Source organism: Phaethon lepturus, unplaced genomic scaffold, assembly GCF_000687285.1.
Source record: "Phaethon lepturus isolate BGI_N335 unplaced genomic scaffold, ASM68728v1 scaffold56420, whole genome shotgun sequence".
NCBI classification, from domain to species: Eukaryota; Metazoa; Chordata; class Aves; order Phaethontiformes; family Phaethontidae; genus Phaethon; species Phaethon lepturus.
Genome location: NW_010515221.1, coordinates 1,177 through 18,817, shown reverse-complemented (window position 1 = coordinate 18,817; position 17,641 = coordinate 1,177). Strand labels below are relative to the sequence as shown.

General features: G+C 41.2%; 1 protein-coding gene across 1 annotated transcript in view; it reads left to right on the top strand.

The window, feature by feature from the left end:
- Positions 1-3,241: 3,241 nt before the first annotated feature.
- The window catches only part of LOC104627195 (core histone macro-H2A.2), a gene marked incomplete at its 3' end in the record, with an annotated part of 14,497 nt that continues 97 nt past the window's right edge, over positions 3,242-17,641 (top strand). The window contains exons 1-6 of the mRNA XM_010295327.1: positions 3,242-3,477; positions 11,422-11,528; positions 12,906-13,103; positions 14,741-14,851; positions 16,611-16,710; positions 17,634-17,641. The exon at positions 17,634-17,641 is cut by the window's right edge and continues 97 nt beyond it. Of these exons, the coding sequence (XP_010293629.1) occupies positions 3,306-3,477; positions 11,422-11,528; positions 12,906-13,103; positions 14,741-14,851; positions 16,611-16,710; positions 17,634-17,641 (696 nt within the window). The remainder of the gene's footprint in view (positions 3,478-11,421; positions 11,529-12,905; positions 13,104-14,740; positions 14,852-16,610; positions 16,711-17,633) is intronic.

The following is a 17,641-nucleotide window of genomic DNA, read 5'->3' as shown; positions in this document are numbered from 1 at the left end:
CTACATAAGCTGCAAAGAAGAGAGAGAGAGTGTTAGCAGAGTTTTGAAACCTCTTGTGTATTTGGGATCTCACAGAATTCCACAAACATACCTGATCTGTTACCTGCAGTGTATTTGCAAAAATTTTTGGGGATTCCAAAGGTTGCCTTGTCAGCAGGAGAAAAAATGGCTGAGACTTGCTGTGAGAGAAAAGGGATAAATAAAGGGTAGAGGCAGGGATGGAAAGTTCAGTGAGGCAACAGAAGAATGAGCCAGAAGTGATTAGTCAAACAGAAATTTATATAATGCAACAGCATGCCCCAGAGTGGTGTACTTAGTTGGACAAGTATGTTTTGATTTTCTATCACAGAGATCAAGTGCGACCACGATATTTTCTGTGTATGCAACCTCATGATGTTTGCTTTTTTTTTCATTGATTTACACACAGTTGGGATTTGGTACTGTAGGAGCAAATATATGAGAGGTTAGCTTAATACGATTTTGATACATGGTTGTTTGTAGCATGCTCTTTCAGCATGGTGCTCTGGGGATTTCAGCATAGGACTGAAGTCTCGGGTAATGAAACTGTCCTGCCAGTATTGCAGGAATCATATTGTAGCCTAGTGCTTACATTTTATTAAGTTCCACCTTAAAACGAGTTATTGTTGCTCATATTACTCATAGGAGAAAGCTGTTCCAGAAGTTCGCTCCTCTGATGGCTAGAAACCTCACTCCCAGCCTACGTTTGTTCATTAATTTGAATGTCAGTTATCACTAACTGAAAAGGACACTTTTTATAAAGGTTAATCGGTAGCATAACACGAAGCTGAAAGTTTAGAAAAAGTTTGTCAAACTGCAAATTTCATTGAGCAAGAGGGCTGGGAGGAAGGGACCTCAAGAGATCACCTCATCCAGCCTCCTGTCCCAATTGAATTCTGCCTGTGCCATTTCTGACATATTCTCTAACCATTTTAAAGTTGTCCTAGCGGGAAGATTCTGCCACCTTTCTGGCAGTCCAGTGCTCCGGTCCTCTCTGCTACACAGCTTTTGTAAGAGTCCCGCTCTTCTCCTGTCCCTTTTACAGGGAACACGCGCTCTCTCTCCACGTTCGAAGCAGCTTTTTACATCTCTAACGACCATTACCATGTCTCCCTGCCTTTTTTTTGCCTTCCTCTTTAAGTTTGTGTCGGACATCCAATCGTTCTTATCACCCTCCTCTGGATTCTCGTTGCTGCGCGCGTGCCTGAAGCGCAGTATCTGCAGTTGGACACAGCTCCTCAGCTCAGCACTGGCTGTCCTCGTACACGCCTTAATGCAAGGTTTGCCTTTTTCACAACAGCTCTGTACCCCTTCCTGTCCCGTAACCTGCTGGTCCTGGTCCCTGGAGCTGCTTACTAGCAATTGTTCCCTGTCCTGCACAGCTAGTTATTCCTACAGCTAGTTATTCCTGCATCAATGCAATTAATGGATTGCTTGGGAACGTTTTCCACTTGTATCTGCTTGAAATGGCCATTGCCTTTAATCCGCACTTGCAAGCGGCAGTTTAGGAGCTCTTTTGCCACCACTCATGATTCCAGGCTGGCAGTTTGCAGGGATCTCGGAGTGGGATGATGAGCAGCATCCATTTTGAGGTGTCAGTGTCCGATAGATTTACTGGTTTGATCCTTCCCAACTTTTGTTATCGTGCCCACATAATATATTGCACACAGAAATAAAAAATTATGTATCTGGCTGATAGACAAGGACACGCCAGGGTTTTATAGATCCCTGCAGACCCTGTGGTGATTTTATTTCCCTGCTATCCTAAGTGAAATGAGCGTTCAGGTTAGGTTATCGTAGAAAACCACTCCTGAATTTGGCTATTATGGATCAGCTGGTTTCTGTGAATGTCTGGCTTTGTATGGGAGAGGTGACCCTCTTTGTATACGCACTTGATTTTTAATAAGCAGGATAAGAACAAAACACAGATTTCTGTGCCCTCCTGGGATGAATGTTGATTTTTCCCAAGGGCTTGCAATGGTGTCAAATGACTTTTTTTTTTTTTAAGGCTATTTAAATGCAGATAGTGATAACATTTAACAGTATCACCTAAAGTCAACATAATATTTTTCAAATGATCTTCCTTTTGTTTCCTTGTTTCATTGGGGTGAGTGAATACTGGTAATTAAGTAGCTGTGCCTTCATTGACAGAAATACCATGGGTGGCAGACTTGTTCTTTGTTTATTTCAGAGTGAATCTAGATCTATTGTGTTGTAACCAGGGTCACAGTTAGACCACAGAATTAAAACTTCCCCATTATGTGATTGAGAGTGAGAACTAGGGGTGTAACTACAACCACGTGCACACTGTGAAGTGGCTGACTCCAGGGTTTGTTGTCCATTTACCTGTGATCTCACAGGCCAGAAAAACAAGGACAAGATGAGATTTGTTTTCTTTCTTCCTACGTATAGACTAGATTGGCTCTTACTGCAGGGAAAAAAAAACACATCTTCAGGGAGCTTGATGGGCAGAAAAACCTGGTAGCCAGTCCTTTTAAGATGAAAGGTTAAATATCTCGCCATAGCTCTGTGGAGGAAGGCTTCTGGGGCTCCCAGGAGCTGCTGTAAAAGTGATCTGAGGAAAATTATGAAAGCAGTGAACCCTGTGAGCTGGCCCCCGGGGCTCAGTTCCTGGGGCCAGAGTACTATGAGAGGAGGTGCTTGAAGCATAGCTGCTTGCCTGCTTCTCCTCTTCAGCCATGCATGTGAAATTCCCTGTATACAAGACCTGTGAAGAAGTGGTGTGTTTGTAGGTAGGTTCTATCTTCTCCTGTGCGAGCAGTATGACTTCCTCTACTTGCAGGTGGCACCAGTGTCTGCTTTTCAGCTTATTTAATGCAGTCTGTTATGCCAGTTCTTCTCAATTGTATATAACTTGCTAAACTTAACAGTCAGCATGGAAATCTTCCATGCTGTGGATGTCTGCCTTGGTGTCATTTGTGGTTTGGTTTGGTTTGTTTTTAAAAGATTAATTTAATGTACATTTGATTTTTTTTTTTTACATATTCTCCAAACCACTTTTTCTGTGATATTGCTACACTGATGGTGTGTTAGTCAAAAGAAAAGCTATAGCAAATGTTCCAGTTATCCAACTTTTAATTAATAATGCCTCAGCTTTAACAGGTATTGAGAATGGGTTTGGATTTTTTTCTTCTGGAAGAACAAGATAATGTACAAAGACGTTTCTCACATGCTGAACACCAATCCCATTTCTTTTCTCTTGCAGCTTTTGGATTGAAGCAAGGGGATAAGAATCACCAGCAAATTGAAAAGCACAAAGCTGCAAGATGTCGGGCCGAAGTGGGAAGAAGAAAATGTCCAAACTCTCACGCTCAAGCAGGGCAGGCGTTATTTTCCCTGTGGGGAGGATGATGCGCTACTTAAAGAAAGGAACATACAAGTACCGGATAGGTGTTGGAGCACCAGTTTACATGGCAGCCGTCATAGAATACCTAGCAGGTAAAACAAGAACCTGATCCTGGGAGTGCTGATCACACAGAGAAGCCAGGGATATCCATGGGATGGGATACGAACATGTTCAGCGCTTCTGAAAATCAGGCTCTGCAATTTCAGGATTTGTTGGAATTTGCTTAAAATGCTAAGGAGATTCATTTGCTTCTTGAAGAAGCCAAGGATGCAAATTTTCTCCTTTAGAGGTACCATGCTTGGTCATTAGCTGGAAGGATTATTTTTTATTGCTTTGCAGAGTGAGGAGTTACATCTAGGTAGTTTCTGTCCAAGAGAAAACTGATACGAATTAGGCTTTTGACACACCTGGATGTGAATAACAGGAGAGAAAAAAAGCAAACCCACCTTGTACATCTATTGTGCTTTTTAAGTTTCTGTTTCACTGACTGCATTTCTCCTTGCAGAACAGTGTCAAAGTGTTATGAAACATGGAGGTTGTTAATTTTTATTTTAAAAATCCCTTTGGCTTGCCTAAGTGTATAAAGAAACTGTGTCAGGGTTTAAATCTTACCACATGCCTTGTGTTTTCTTTTTCCTTCCTTTCTGAAACTGACCTCAGAGGAAGGGGCAGGTGTCACATGGTGATACAGTATACTGTGATGTGTTGCAATATTTCAGACAGTCCTACAATCTTATCTGCTTGATTTCTTATTTAATTGTGGGAGATAGCACCCTAGCAAATTGTGACAACACCTGGTGTAGAGAGGATTCTGTTTCAGGTTACTTAGGTGTTACAGATCAAGACTGAGGTGCATTAGAAAATCTGTGAGGAGTCACAAGCTTGGATGGAGTTAGTTGAGCAGGTTGTGTTTCAGGAGCATAGTTTATTGCCAAAGTGGCATGGAAGAAGCTTGCATGGAGCCTGATTGTCCATACAACAACATGCCAGTCTTGGCAAAAACGTTGCTATCTTTTTTTTTTTTTTAACATATGAAAGCCTGTTCTCACTCTCAGACAGTAAAAGCATTATTTTCTTTCAAAGGTTTGGAGAAAATCTGAAATAGTGATAATTTCACTATTAAAATTAGATTTCTGATGATGCCTAATAGCATGTTATAGAAACTTCCACATTTGTGCTGATTAATTGCAGGATGAGAATCGATTCTTTTTTTTTTTAATCCCCCCTGCCCCCGAGGCTACTTCTGGAGTTGAGTGAAAAAGTATTACATATGTGGAAGAAATGTAAACAAAATGTTTACGTTTGCATTTACATTCACCCTCAGCTCCTTCAAGAGATAAATCCAGAAAAGGAACTGGTTTTAAAATAAAATGAAACGCCACCGAAAAGCGGAATGAAAAGCCAAGATGGTGAGCCGCTCTCCCGCTTATTTTATTTATTTGAATTTATTTTTTTACTGTATAAGAACAAACAAGTTTATATAAAGATAATTTAGTTGTAGAGAAAGATTGGTTCTCTAAGTGATTTTGGAGAAGATCTTTCACTTCATTAAGAACATATGTATACCCATATTTGCACAACTGAGTTTCATACATTAAAAATGAAGTCTTGTGACTGCAGAAATCTCTCTCAGTGGGGCTGGTGCAGTTGTGCTGTACTGGGGAAGGCCGTGACTTGCCGAGCTTGTTTAGCTGTCTGCAACACGGAGTGTAACTCAGCAGGGATGCTTCAGAGGCTGCAGGGAGTTAGAGGTAAGGTGGAGATGAAGGATTCGTAGCTCTCATAGCTCCTCTGCCTCTACTACAGCGATTTTTCAACCTTGTTTTTGTTGGTAGGTCCCTGTATGTGGAGGTTCAGGCCTCTTCAGGAATGTCATAAATACGAGTTTCTCTATAGCAAGGTGTGTTTACTTCATCATTGATTGTGAGTCACTTAGAAGTCATCTACACAATTCTGGATGTCTGGGTATTGCAAGATGAAAACCATATTACACGGGTTTTGGAAATTGCACTAACTTTTCTAACTGAATAATGTGCTGCATAGGGACTGTGCTGACCTTCAGTCTGGGGAGGAATACTTTTTTCTTTTCCCACTCCACAGGGATCCATAGCATTCAAAGGGGTTTCTAGGATAAACATTTGGAGGTGCTTGTTCTGAGCTGTGGCAATTATTACAAGGTGTAGTCATAAATTGTCAACAGCACATCTGGTATATGCAGCACTTTGGTAGTGCAGACTGAGTTATGGTCATCTTTTTATAACATACAGTGCAGTACTGTTTACCTATTATCTGAACTAGAACAGTGTATATCTTGGCTCTGCTTCTGGCTGGTAAGTGGAGTTTAGTTTAAATCATTAATATGGTAAGGATAGATTATGTGTGGGCCTACACTTTGTTTTAGAAAAAAAATAATGTGTCGTCAACCAGGCAAGAAAACTGCTAGATGTCTGGGCTGAGGGCCCACATAAACTGTAGGGGAATGTTTTTTTTTAAGTTGCTTGGTGCAGCAGAGAGAGAACGACATCTTGCCCCAGTCCTGTATATACTGCAATAGAATGGAGTAATGTTTCTGAGCAAACACCTATTGCTTGTGGATAGTGGTCTTTCCAAACTAAAGTTTCTGTGCTCTATCCAGAGTTTTGTTTGAAAAGATTACAAAGATGGATAGTTCAATTAAAAAACCAGTGTTGCAACGGTCTTTGGTTTTGGGAAGCCTTTAGAAACAAATTGTGGTTTTCCAAGGCTGTTGTCAAAGCGGGTATTGTATATCAAACACCAGTTTGATTAATTTCTTAAAATTATCTGATGCTTCCTATTTCAAATTGCAGTTTTCTCTCATTGACTTGCAACTATGAAATCGTAGCTGACCAGGCAACCTTATTTCCTCCATTTCCTCCCTTTGCTTCAGGCTAAGTCTGGGAGGGTGGGAGTAAGGGAGTCTGGTTCTTTAAGTGTTTCACAGAAGCGGGTTGAACCATGCTTTTCTGTTACATTAAAACATTCATGAGAACTTCTCCTCTACACACCTGGGTGCATTTGAGCAGAGACTTGATGCTTTAGAAGAGGGGAAGGGTGGTCCCTGCCATCTCAGAGAAATCTGCTCTCTTTGGCCAAGCTGTAACTTTGAAAAAACACAGGTTGCTCATGCTCAGCAGAGATTTCTTTGATTTTTAATAGCTAAAATCTCTGAAGACTTGGTCCTCACTGAGTATGCTCCAGCCTCTTTCAGCTTCCAGTGCTGCCCAGACTGCCTATGCACCATCCTCCCAGAGCAACGGGGCATGCCTCAACCTCTCAGCTCCAACGTGTGACAGGACTGTGCATGAGCCACTCCACGCAGTGGCTGACCGTGCTTCAGCCCATGGCTACAGGTGCTCAGAAGGACTTTCCCTCTCACTGCTGTCCCTGGCTGCTCCTGGTCACAGCATGGAGAGCAGGGAGTGGGCTTTCCATGGTCTCGGTGGTCCTGGGCAGCACAGGGGAGGAAACTCTCTGCTGTGAAGGCAAAAGCTGCACAGATGTGGGTAGCAAGAGGTCTGGGACTGAAGGCAGGGAGTACATGAATAAGAGTTGAAGGAGGATCCTACGAGTGGGCAAATAAATGGCAAGGCATGTCCAAAAATCCTGCCAAGAAGCTTGAGAGTAAGTTTTGGTTTTTTTTTTTTTTTGAGGAAAAATAGGGCATAGGCCAAGGATTGGATGGATGGGGTGCTGATAATGAAGAACCTAGAAAGGAAGATTGAGCCTCATTATTACTACAGCTGAGAAGAGTAGACAGGAGAAATGGAGACTGTCTGGGAAAGGCAACTGAGATAGAAGTCTCAGGTGTGGATTGCTCAAGGAAAGCAGAGTGGGCTATGGAGCTAGGAAAGCAAGTCGTGGCTGGGATAGGGGCAAGGCGGATGAGGCTGGAAGGGTCAAACAGGACCAGGGCTGTCTGATTGCATTCATCCAGGGCCTAGCATGGACCAGTGATTCTCCTGTGAGCAATCAGCTGTACACATGGTCTGTTGATGGCCTATATTTGTGTTTTCCTGAAGCACTGAGTCTCTTGTCTAGCATCATCCAGATGGTGCGTATACATCTTGAGCATACTTATTTCCAGTTGCCATGTGGTTCAGGCTGCCTTTTGGCTTTGGTACATGTTCTGTGTCACAAGCTACTAGATCCCTATTTTTTCACTTTGAATGCAAGATTGATTGTGACTGCCCCTCACAGCCATTATCAACACCAAATCTACACTTTGGCTTGTCAACTCCATTGTTAAAAAGCCAGCAATCACCACAATGTATCTCAAGAAGAGGTGCTTTTACCTCGACCGATTAGCTAATGTGAAGGAGATCTCATCAGTGTTCTAAGGCTTTTTTTTATAATCTCTCTATGCTGTTTTATATCTTAGGCTTGAAAATCATATTGCAAAACTGTAGCTTAATTCCTATCAAGAAGGTTGTGTTTACTGGAACAGTGTTGGGCTCCACTGGCTTCAGAGTTAAAACTCCATGGAAGGATTGGCCTAGGCCCCATGGGATTTATGGACTTTGCAACAGACATATGCCAGACTATGCTCTGAGTTGTATATGGGGCTGACTACAGTCATCATCTAAGTCAAACATCAACTGCATGTGTCCCATAATGCACATTCCCAAAATGTAGATAAAGAATACAGGTGCCTCTTGCTTAGGAAGCAGAAGACATGTGAATGGTGTGCTGGTGAGAGGAACTCGCAGAAGATGTCAATGAAAAGCCATCTTCTCTAAATCAGGGCAGAACACAACACCAGCAAATATCTTCTTCAAAGGACATCAGCTGGCATACTCCTCTCTCCGTTTCACTCATCTGTTGTCAAGAGACAAATCGAGCAGATACCTTTCCACTTGCAAATGGAGGACCAAGGACTCCATCATCTGATACATCTTTTCAGAGCAAATGTATTATTGGGTAGATTTGTACATGGTAGTGTAACAGTGACTGTCAAAACTTATCCTAACAGGGAAGTGGAAAACAAGATAACCTGTCTGAAATCTTTCTGATTCTGCTATCAGTAGTTCTTGTATATCTTTCTTATCAGTCCAGCTGAGCACTTCACAAAAGCAGGCTGAGCTCAGTTGAACAAATAGCTTTGGCCTGGCTATGATGCTTTTAGTTCCCAGAAACTCCAAATCTGTTGATCCATCAGCTAAAGAAACCTCTTTTTCGTGTATGTCACAGGATGAAAAGACGTAATCCCATTCAGGTCATAGCTTGGCTGCTGCTTGTGTCAGCTGGAAGAGAGTTATGTTCTTCCCTGGTCCCAAGTGCCTATCAAACAGGAGAAAAGGCTCTGTTAATAAGACTGGGTGTTGTGTAGAGTCAGAGGACAGGTCTAAGCATTACTCCGTTGACATACGTTCGATGTCTATCTGAGGCTAAGGTGAACTGTGGAGCACATAAATGAGCTTTTAGCCATCTGCGCTGAAGATGTCTGAATTTGAAGTCGTGCTTCCAGTGTGGAGGTATCTTGTGTGGATTTTGAATCTTGAGGGAAGCAAGAATATTTCAGATTTCACTTTAATTCCTAATGTCTGCTGCTGAGAGGAGGTAAAGTAAAACCAACTTATATCTGAAAATATAAAGATGTCCGATTTCAAGAGAGCTTGTTATAGTGTAGGACTTCATTATAGGACCTGTATTGTCAGACTAGTCTCCTTAGAGTTCAGGTGACCTCAGCTGTTTCTACTTGAAATGTAAAGCAGTTTCTTTAGGGGATTTGTTCTTATCAGCAGAGGATGTGATAACTGAAGCCTCCAGATTTGATGTTGCATTTTGCAAGTGCCATTTTATAGTCTTAAGTCTTAAGTCCTTGCCTCCAGCATTAGAAAAATATGCATAGAGACAATTGTTAGAAGGAGGTAAGGCAATTATTTACCTATGCAAATAATTGGCATCCTTTGATAAGTTATATGCATATTCCACAGTCTGCCATACATCATCTCTGCCTTGGATTCCCTTCTTTCCAGTGTCCTGTGGTAGAGGGCTGGCATTTGAGTGTTCTGCGTTTTTTGCTCTTAACATTAGGCAGAGGACATTTGAGTGCACCATCAGGATGCTGCTGGCCAAAGGACCCAGAACCTGGGGGAGTGGGGTGAGCACACAGGTAGCAGGATGTGCCTGTTGTTGGCACATCTGAAAGAACTTCGGTTACCACGCAGGTAAGTATGTGTTGCTTTGTTTTTGTTTCCCCCCTGCCCCGATACAATCTTCCTCTACTGTCAACACCAATCTGCAAAACCCACTGGAGAAGTCTGAGTCTCTTTTCTTGCTTTATGCTGGTCTGCACAATGGATGGCAATCTGTTCCTGCTGTCTGCTGCTGCTTTAGCTCCACTGGCAGAGGTCTGGGAGTTGGGTCTGAAACTTCCAGCTCTGCAGCCCCCGCAGGGGTGAATATAGCTGGATTATGCAGGATCTCTTGTCAGTCTCCTTCTCTAAAGTCCAAGTCAAACACTCCAAAGCTAGGAAATGCCAGAACTGAGGTTGCTGCCCTAACTTTTAATATAGGCCCAGTGTGTATTTGTGGTGTGATGCTATTTCTGGTCATCCGATCGCACGCTGCTTTTTCCTCGTGGCAGTGGCCTAGTTATCGCAACCACGGTTCTAGTATTTCCTAAAATTTACGTGCTTATCTTTGCCACTTTGATAATGTTTCTTGAAAGTTTTATGTGAATAATTGTGAAAATTTTCAACAGACACTGGCTGTTTCTTAAACAATCCACTGTGAATATGCACATAATTCTAAACAATGGCTTTTATGTCTCCAACATTCAGTTAAGTATGTGTGCTGTATAGTAGTGAAAACTGGATGACAAGTATGTGCTTTTGTTATTCTAACTGAGTGAAATTGAAAGCTTGTATTCTTCCCGTGAACTGAGAGCTAAACCTCTTGTTGAAATCCTTTGGATTTTAGCCAGAGAGCATTATGTAGATTTTTTGTTAAAGTTCTTCATTTTATAATAGTTACAGTTCTTTATTTACTTGATAAAAAGGAGTAAGCTATCATTAATAGAACATTGACGGGCCATAACTTTCTAGCACCCTGTTACTGCCAGGTGTAAATAAAAAAAAACAGAAGGCAGGGACACTGGATACTTTTAAAATGAAACAAGGTGTGAATATGAATATTTGGAGCAAAACATTCCCTTTTCCTTCCTTCTCAGTGTTTCAGTAGAGTTCTTAGGTGAGAAATAACTTCTGAGTAGAGGCCAAACTGTGTAAGTTAATGAATTATGCTGATTGCTACAGTTTAAATAAGACATGTCTGTGCTTCCTCTATAACAATTAGAAAAAGCTCAGTGACTTTAGTCACAGGATAAATGTTATTGCAAATTTAGAGAAACTACTTTTGAAATGACTCCTGTTCTTTGAGATGTAGAGGGAACTTTCTACCAACAGCTCATGCATTGAAGCTCTTATGTTGTCTCTGCTTGCCTCTAAGTCAAACCTTTCATATCTTGTTCTGAAATAAAGCTTCTCACAGATTTTTCAATGCCCTTTAATACAGAACTGCAGCATCGCCTGGCTAGTTTGGCTTTCAAAGTATTTCTTTAAATGCACCTCAGTCTTCGTCTTACCTGGTCCTGAGAATCCTTGCTGTTTTGTCGGAACTGTCTGTGCTAGGTTTGGGGTTTCATTGCATGCTTTACTGTTTTATTGTTACAGGCTTAACTGCTAAATTTTGGACTGCTGATGTACGTTTTTATAGGGTATTTCTTGTTCTTTTGAAAGAGAATTCTGACTTGCGACTTGTAAAAGAAGTGATGTGAACCAAGTTTAGCATATTTTCTGCTAGCTATCCTTTAGGGAGTTGGGAAGAACAAGTTATTTTATGTAAATTTATAAATACAGTGAGTGTGGTTTGATTTCTGCCTTTCTTAGTAGCAAAGACCACTTAAATTGGGAAACACCCCTGAAAAGGTAAATGGATATTAAGAAGGAATGTAAAATATAGGTTGTACATAAGTTGCTTTTTTGTAACTCATTTTTATCTCAATGTGTTTACAGCTGAAATTCTAGAATTAGCAGGAAATGCAGCACGAGACAACAAGAAAGGAAGAATTGCCCCCAGACACATCCTTCTGGCAGTTGCAAATGATGAGGAACTGAATCAGGTACCTGTTTACATTTCTGTGCGAGAGTTATATGCTGTGGCATGAACAAAGCTGCTACCATGGAAGGTTAGAAACAGATTAGTCTGGCACATGAATGGGAACACAATTATTAGAGTAGAAGAACACAAGTTTGTGCCCACTTGAATAAAAGCAGATAAAAAAGAAGCTTCTGAGATATCTCATCTTAAATCCTCTGGATATAAATTTTGCTTCTTTCATAGCCTGTGAGTCCTCCTCTTGAATTAGGTAAACTTGATGTTAATTTTTTCTTCAGGGACATCCAATACTTAAATAAAATGTGCCATATGGAAGACCTTTTCCCAAAAGCTGTAGAAATACGTGTTTTCTGTTGTACTGTCTGTGAGGCCAATCTTGGGTAGGGATCTGGCTCACTCTTTGCTATTGCTGCCTCCAGGACTGCCTCCCACTCTGTATGCCCAGGTCGCATTAGCACCCAGACTGTGGTTTGCAGTGCTCTGATGCTGAGGATCACTTCTAAACTTGTTGAGTGAGAAGAGAGATCATGGCACGGGCTGTGAATTGCAGCATTCAGGGGTGCTGGAAAGGTTCAGTCAGCATCAGAGGATCTCCTCTTGGTTGGCCCCTCATGAAGATGGAAGACATCATTCACACTTTGCAAGATTCTCGCACTTAATTTGACTGCTTTTAAGTAATGAAATTGTGGTGCCCATGAAGTCATCTGGCTCTGTTTCCAGTCAAGGGGACTGAAAAGTCAAAACAGAGGCCAGGACAGGTAGAAAAGCATGCCTAATGCTACCAGCCTGTTCCCTGCTCCCTGGTCACTGCCCTGTGAACTGGGGACAGGATCTACTGTTTTCCGCTAGGAATTAGCCAGATTTTGTCCTTCGCCTAGTATCACAGCCCATTCCTATTGTATTGTTCACCTCTGCAAAGCAGGTTCTTGGTACTCATGCTTGCTTTCACTGCATCTTTTTCCCTGCCAAAGGAATCTACAACCAGTCCTTCTTTGAGCAGGGCTGTGGTGCAATCATTTTTTCAAGTAGCCTGCAGGCACTTATCTCCTCTTACCCTCATTCACTGATTGTGAGTCACTGAGGACAGGCGTGCAGAAAGACCAGCACTGGAAGAGAGAAGAGTGATGGACCCATACAGTAACGGAGTTCTCTGGGCTGTGCTGGCTGACCTTGCTGTGACCTGCTGGTTTCTTGTTATTGTGGATTTTCTCCCTCATGGTTTTTGGTTTGGTGGGCGTGTTTTTCATGATAAAGTGACAAGGTGCAATGCTTTAGGAAGTGTGGACTCTACTTGCCTATGTGTAATATAGTCATCAAAAATAGCTTGAGTGCAGACTAAGAGAATCTGTAATGTGCTCCTGTACACTGCTTTTCCTTGCAGTTGCTAAAAGGTGTGACTATTGCAAGTGGAGGTGTCCTGCCCAGAATTCAGCCAGAACTTCTAGCCAAGAAACGGGGTGCCAAAGGCAAATCTGAGACCATCCTTTCACCTACTCCTGAGAAGAAGGGAAGGAAATCCATGGTGAACAAAAAGAGTGGGAAGAAGGCAAAATCTACCAAGGCCCGGACACCCAAAAAGGTAAGCATTAGGCAGATACGGGACTCTAGAGGTGTGGGAGAGGGAGTGGACCTAAGATTATTAGGAAGAATTTAATGCTTCTGCATTGTTTGTTTGTAACAATTGGAAATGGGAGGTAGGAGTGGATAATACACACACCAGAATTCTTTTTTCCTCTGAACTTTAGAAATAAAGGCAAACACAATATTTTTGTAATGAATTTTCATAACAATAACCTTTAAAGCTTTGAGGGAAACTTTTCAGATTTCTGTGTCACCCTTTGCAATACTTTCTTGATAGCTGTTTAGAATCTCTTTAACTCCACATTAACAGTGTGGCAGTGAACTCTAACTTTTAAAATAAAGGAAACTGTGCTTTAAAACTTTCTCTAATTAAGAGATGTCACACCTTCAGTCTTGTACAGTTACCAGGTTGCTGTTAGAGATTTTTCACTGTCCAGAGAACTTGTCCTGACATAGTACATAAATGTCATTTTGACAAGCTCTTTGTTTCATGTGTTCTTTGGTGTGCTGTTGTTAATGGTTTTTAAAAGAGTTGCAAGAAGAATAAAGGAATCGGAACTTGACCACTGCACCTTCCCTTAAGGTTGCCCATCCTCTGTCACTATCCAAAATGGTTTAATTTGGTAAAACAGTAACCCACATCAGTGCTCTTGGTTTGTCATTCCAGAGCATGTTATCTTAAAACACTACCAGATTTTTGATTGGATAGAATTAAATTATATTAAGTTTTGACCTAAGCTTTTTAAACTTGTGTTACGCATCTCTTTCTGGAGGCCTCTAAGCTTTAATGCATTTCCATAGCTGGGAATATGCAGAATCAAAAAGAAAACAGAATCGCTTAATGAGATGCTTAACAGGACACCTCTGTGTATTGATCTTGGCTACCACCTTACTTTGAATTGTGCATGTGCAGCGTTTGGGACTTGTTGGGAAGAGTTAGCTTCTTGACATAACTTAAAGCAAATATTCAGAGATGTGAAGAGGTGCTCCTGCAGCTCTGGTAGGAACAGATCTGCTGCTTCTGGAGATACACTCCTTCATACAGCCTATCCCACAAAGGGGATTTTGCATTCAAACTTCAGCTAGTGGTTATTTCATTTTGTCATTCTGACTGCTTGTATGGAGGTGTGATAGCTTGCTTCTGTCAATATGGATTCAGATTTATGACTTGTTAGCTAGACTTAAGATTTTTTTTTTTTTTTTTTTTCCCCCAGATCATAAAGTTGGTTTTTTCCTTCAGATTGGAGCATTTGACTGGGTTACTAAGTTACCAAGTTTGATTTATTATGAGCTCTGCCCTGTTAGCAGCAAAAATAAACTAGCGTGCACACACCCCCATAAATACAACCTTAACTGTTGGTAAAACTACAGATGGATGTGGGTGCCCTGTCTCTTAATGTGACTATAGACATATGTAACGCCTCAGATGAGCCACTGATGTTTTAGCATTATATAAACAGTGGAGACCTCTGTTACATAATCTTTGGGGACTAAAAGGCTATGAGTAATATATTGATCTGAGAAGAAAAGATTTGTAGTAACTGATCAAATCTATCCATTACTGAATAAGGATAAAAGTTGATTTTATTTTCTTTTCCTTTGAGAGTTTTTGCTTTTTTTCCTGCTCCCAAACAGAGCAAACAAAAGGACAATGAAAAAGAAGGCGCTTCAAATTCAACATCTGAAGATGGACCTGGGGATGGTTTCACTATCTTGTCCTCCAAGAGCCTTGTGCCAGGACAAAAGGTAATACAAAGTTATTGTTATAACTTTTATTGGGATCATGGCAACCAAGCCTAGCATAAACGGAAGGATGCTTTTGATCTAAACCAGTACAAAATCTGCTCTACATTCTCCCTTAGCGGTCCTAAATTTGAGGCCAAAACTCACTCAAGTCATGGGCATGGTAGAGGGTCTCAAAAAACATGTCTGCAGATAAAAGGGTTCCAAGAATAATGCTGGTCAGACTCTCTTCTCTATAGAGAACCATACCGATTCATTTCTTGGCCTAAGCTGTGTTAGAGTTTTGTTCAGTTTGGACTTGGCTGTATTGTGCCTGGCGTACTGCCAAACCAGGTTTAACCTTCTAGGCTATATATTATTTATAAAAGAGTATTTCTGGGCCAGGTCCCAGGATCACCCAGGACTTCTGCATGTTGGTTTGTGCCAGAAGCCTGGATGCTCCATCTGAAAGCAGGCTGTGGGGTGCCGTTCTTTCACTGTTCAAACTGAGGACCTCACCAGAGTTGCAGGGCATGCCTATTTCTCCATCTTGGTGCAGACTGTGACACCTTGCCTGGACAGAGTTACAGAACTGTTCCTCTGAAATACCTGCATATCCTTGGTGTCCAGCCAACTGTCTGTCCCACTTTTTAATTTTTTTTTTTTTTTTCCCCCCCTGAACTCACCAAGAGGGAGAGATTCTGCCTGCCTTAATTTTTGGAGCCTCTGAATGAAACTGGAGATTTTTCTTACAGGTTTAACAATGGAGATATAGTCAAGGTTATTATTTCCAATAGTAAGGTCATCTGGAAAAAGTGTTCTTCCTGAAACTGCTTCCGTAAGCCCCCTGTACTGATGGTATACCCTGTTGTATGAAGCAGCACTTAAGAGTTCAGTGCGTCTGATCCCATCTCTTGGTAAAGCAGCGGTCTAGGATGGGCCAGGCACATACTAGATCCAAAAGATTGCTCAAAGCAGTAATCTGGTTAGGTAAATGGAAGTTGGATCTCCTTTACTAGAGTTCATTCCTGTCCTAAATTCCTCCAGAATCTGCGTGGCTTCTCATTTTGCGCTTGAAAATGGGCAGTTCTGGTTAGGACATAAATACTACAGTGTATTTTGGAAGAAAGGTGGTATGCTGGGCACATGTTCAGCAACTCTAAAGTCTTTTTAACGGCTTTTAGGGTTTCTGTCCTCTGTTGTTGCCCAAAGCGATGAGGCTGTGAAATCTGGGGAGCAGCCACCTTTGAGCACCTTAAGACAGCAAGTTTTGCCTAGTTCCTGTATCCAGCTGTGTGGGTGGGTAAAGCATTCCTTATTTTATTTATGCCAAGAAGGCAAAGGGAAATTAATTACTTTGGTGAAGCCTTTGTAGATCAGGATAGTGTTCATCCCTCCTTCTCAGTCCCTACAGTAGTTGACAGGGGGCAAGTGTTTTCTACAGGAGAAAAGCTTTTTAATTTTAGTATTTTTCTCTTTAAACAAAAGCGTTTTCAGTCAACCCCTTCTTTTCAAAGCATGATACTAGAACATGAATTTTCTAGTAGTAAATTTTTCTGGAGCAAGCTCCCAAGCTGTGGGCATATCACAAAACAATCTAAGTGGTGTACAAATTAATCAATTAAAGGCTAAAAAGCAGAATCACAGAATCACATATATAGAACACAATAAAACTACTGATCTCTGAAAGGCTCAATCCAGCCTTCTTTCTTTTTTTTTTTTTTGGTATGAAAATAATTATGCACTTGGATTACTATTTTTTTTTTCTACTCTTATTTTACAGCTTTCTCTGACACAGAGTGACATCAGCCATATTGGCTCCATGAAAGTAGAAGGCATCGTTCACCCTACAACTGCTGAAATAGACCTCAAGGAGGAAATAGGTGAGGCTCTGCTACACGCAGAAAAAACAGATCTAGAGTTGGAACAGTAGCTGGTCTACTGCCTGCTGAGATCCCGTCCTGTTTCATCTGAATCTTCCCCAGGCCATAAAATATCACTTACAACACTTCTGAAAATCAGGCTGGATCTGACTAGGTATAACAGGCTAATTGCTAATTTATCTCTCTTTTTTAAATGATGGCTTACGACAGTCAAAAAAACAGATAATTTGTTGAAGCACATGAGCAGCAAAGGTGTAAATAATAATTATTGCAGTCTTTATTGGATTGTTTTACATTTGACTCTGAAAATTCTGTGAAGAAAATTATACCTTAACTCTTCTAATTATGCTCTTCATTGTAGGATTTTACATACTTTAGAAATACTCATGTGCAAAGCCTTATACTGCTCATGTGAAATAAGGCAATAGTATTACTGTTGGTTTACAAATACGGAAATTGAAGCAAGAGGGAGGTAAAAAAAGAGATATGCAGTCAGTCGCATAGAGAGGGACAGAATTGAGTAGCAGGCTTTTGGGTCCTTGTTTTATACAGTCGGTTGTCAAGACCTTCACTGGCATCCCAGCTGTGTTTATTTCAGAAACTGCTAGAGTTCGTATGTTTAGTTGATTTTGGAGGCTGAAAATCCCAGTCCTCACTATTTTAGCCATAAGCCAGAGTAAGATAGCATTCCTACAGATACTTATTAATTTCCAGTAATAACATACAGGGATTTTTCAAAACCAATAAAAAGTAAACTTTATCTGTGGCTAGATAGAGTGGTAGAGATAAACTTCAGCTCCTGCTGATAGAGGGGAAACAGGATGATATGTGTACAGTGTTCTTCTTCTAAATAACATAGAGGTTTGTGGTTTTTTTTATGCTGATACTTTGAAGCCAAGGCCTCTTGCTCTGTGTCTTTGCAGGGAAGGCA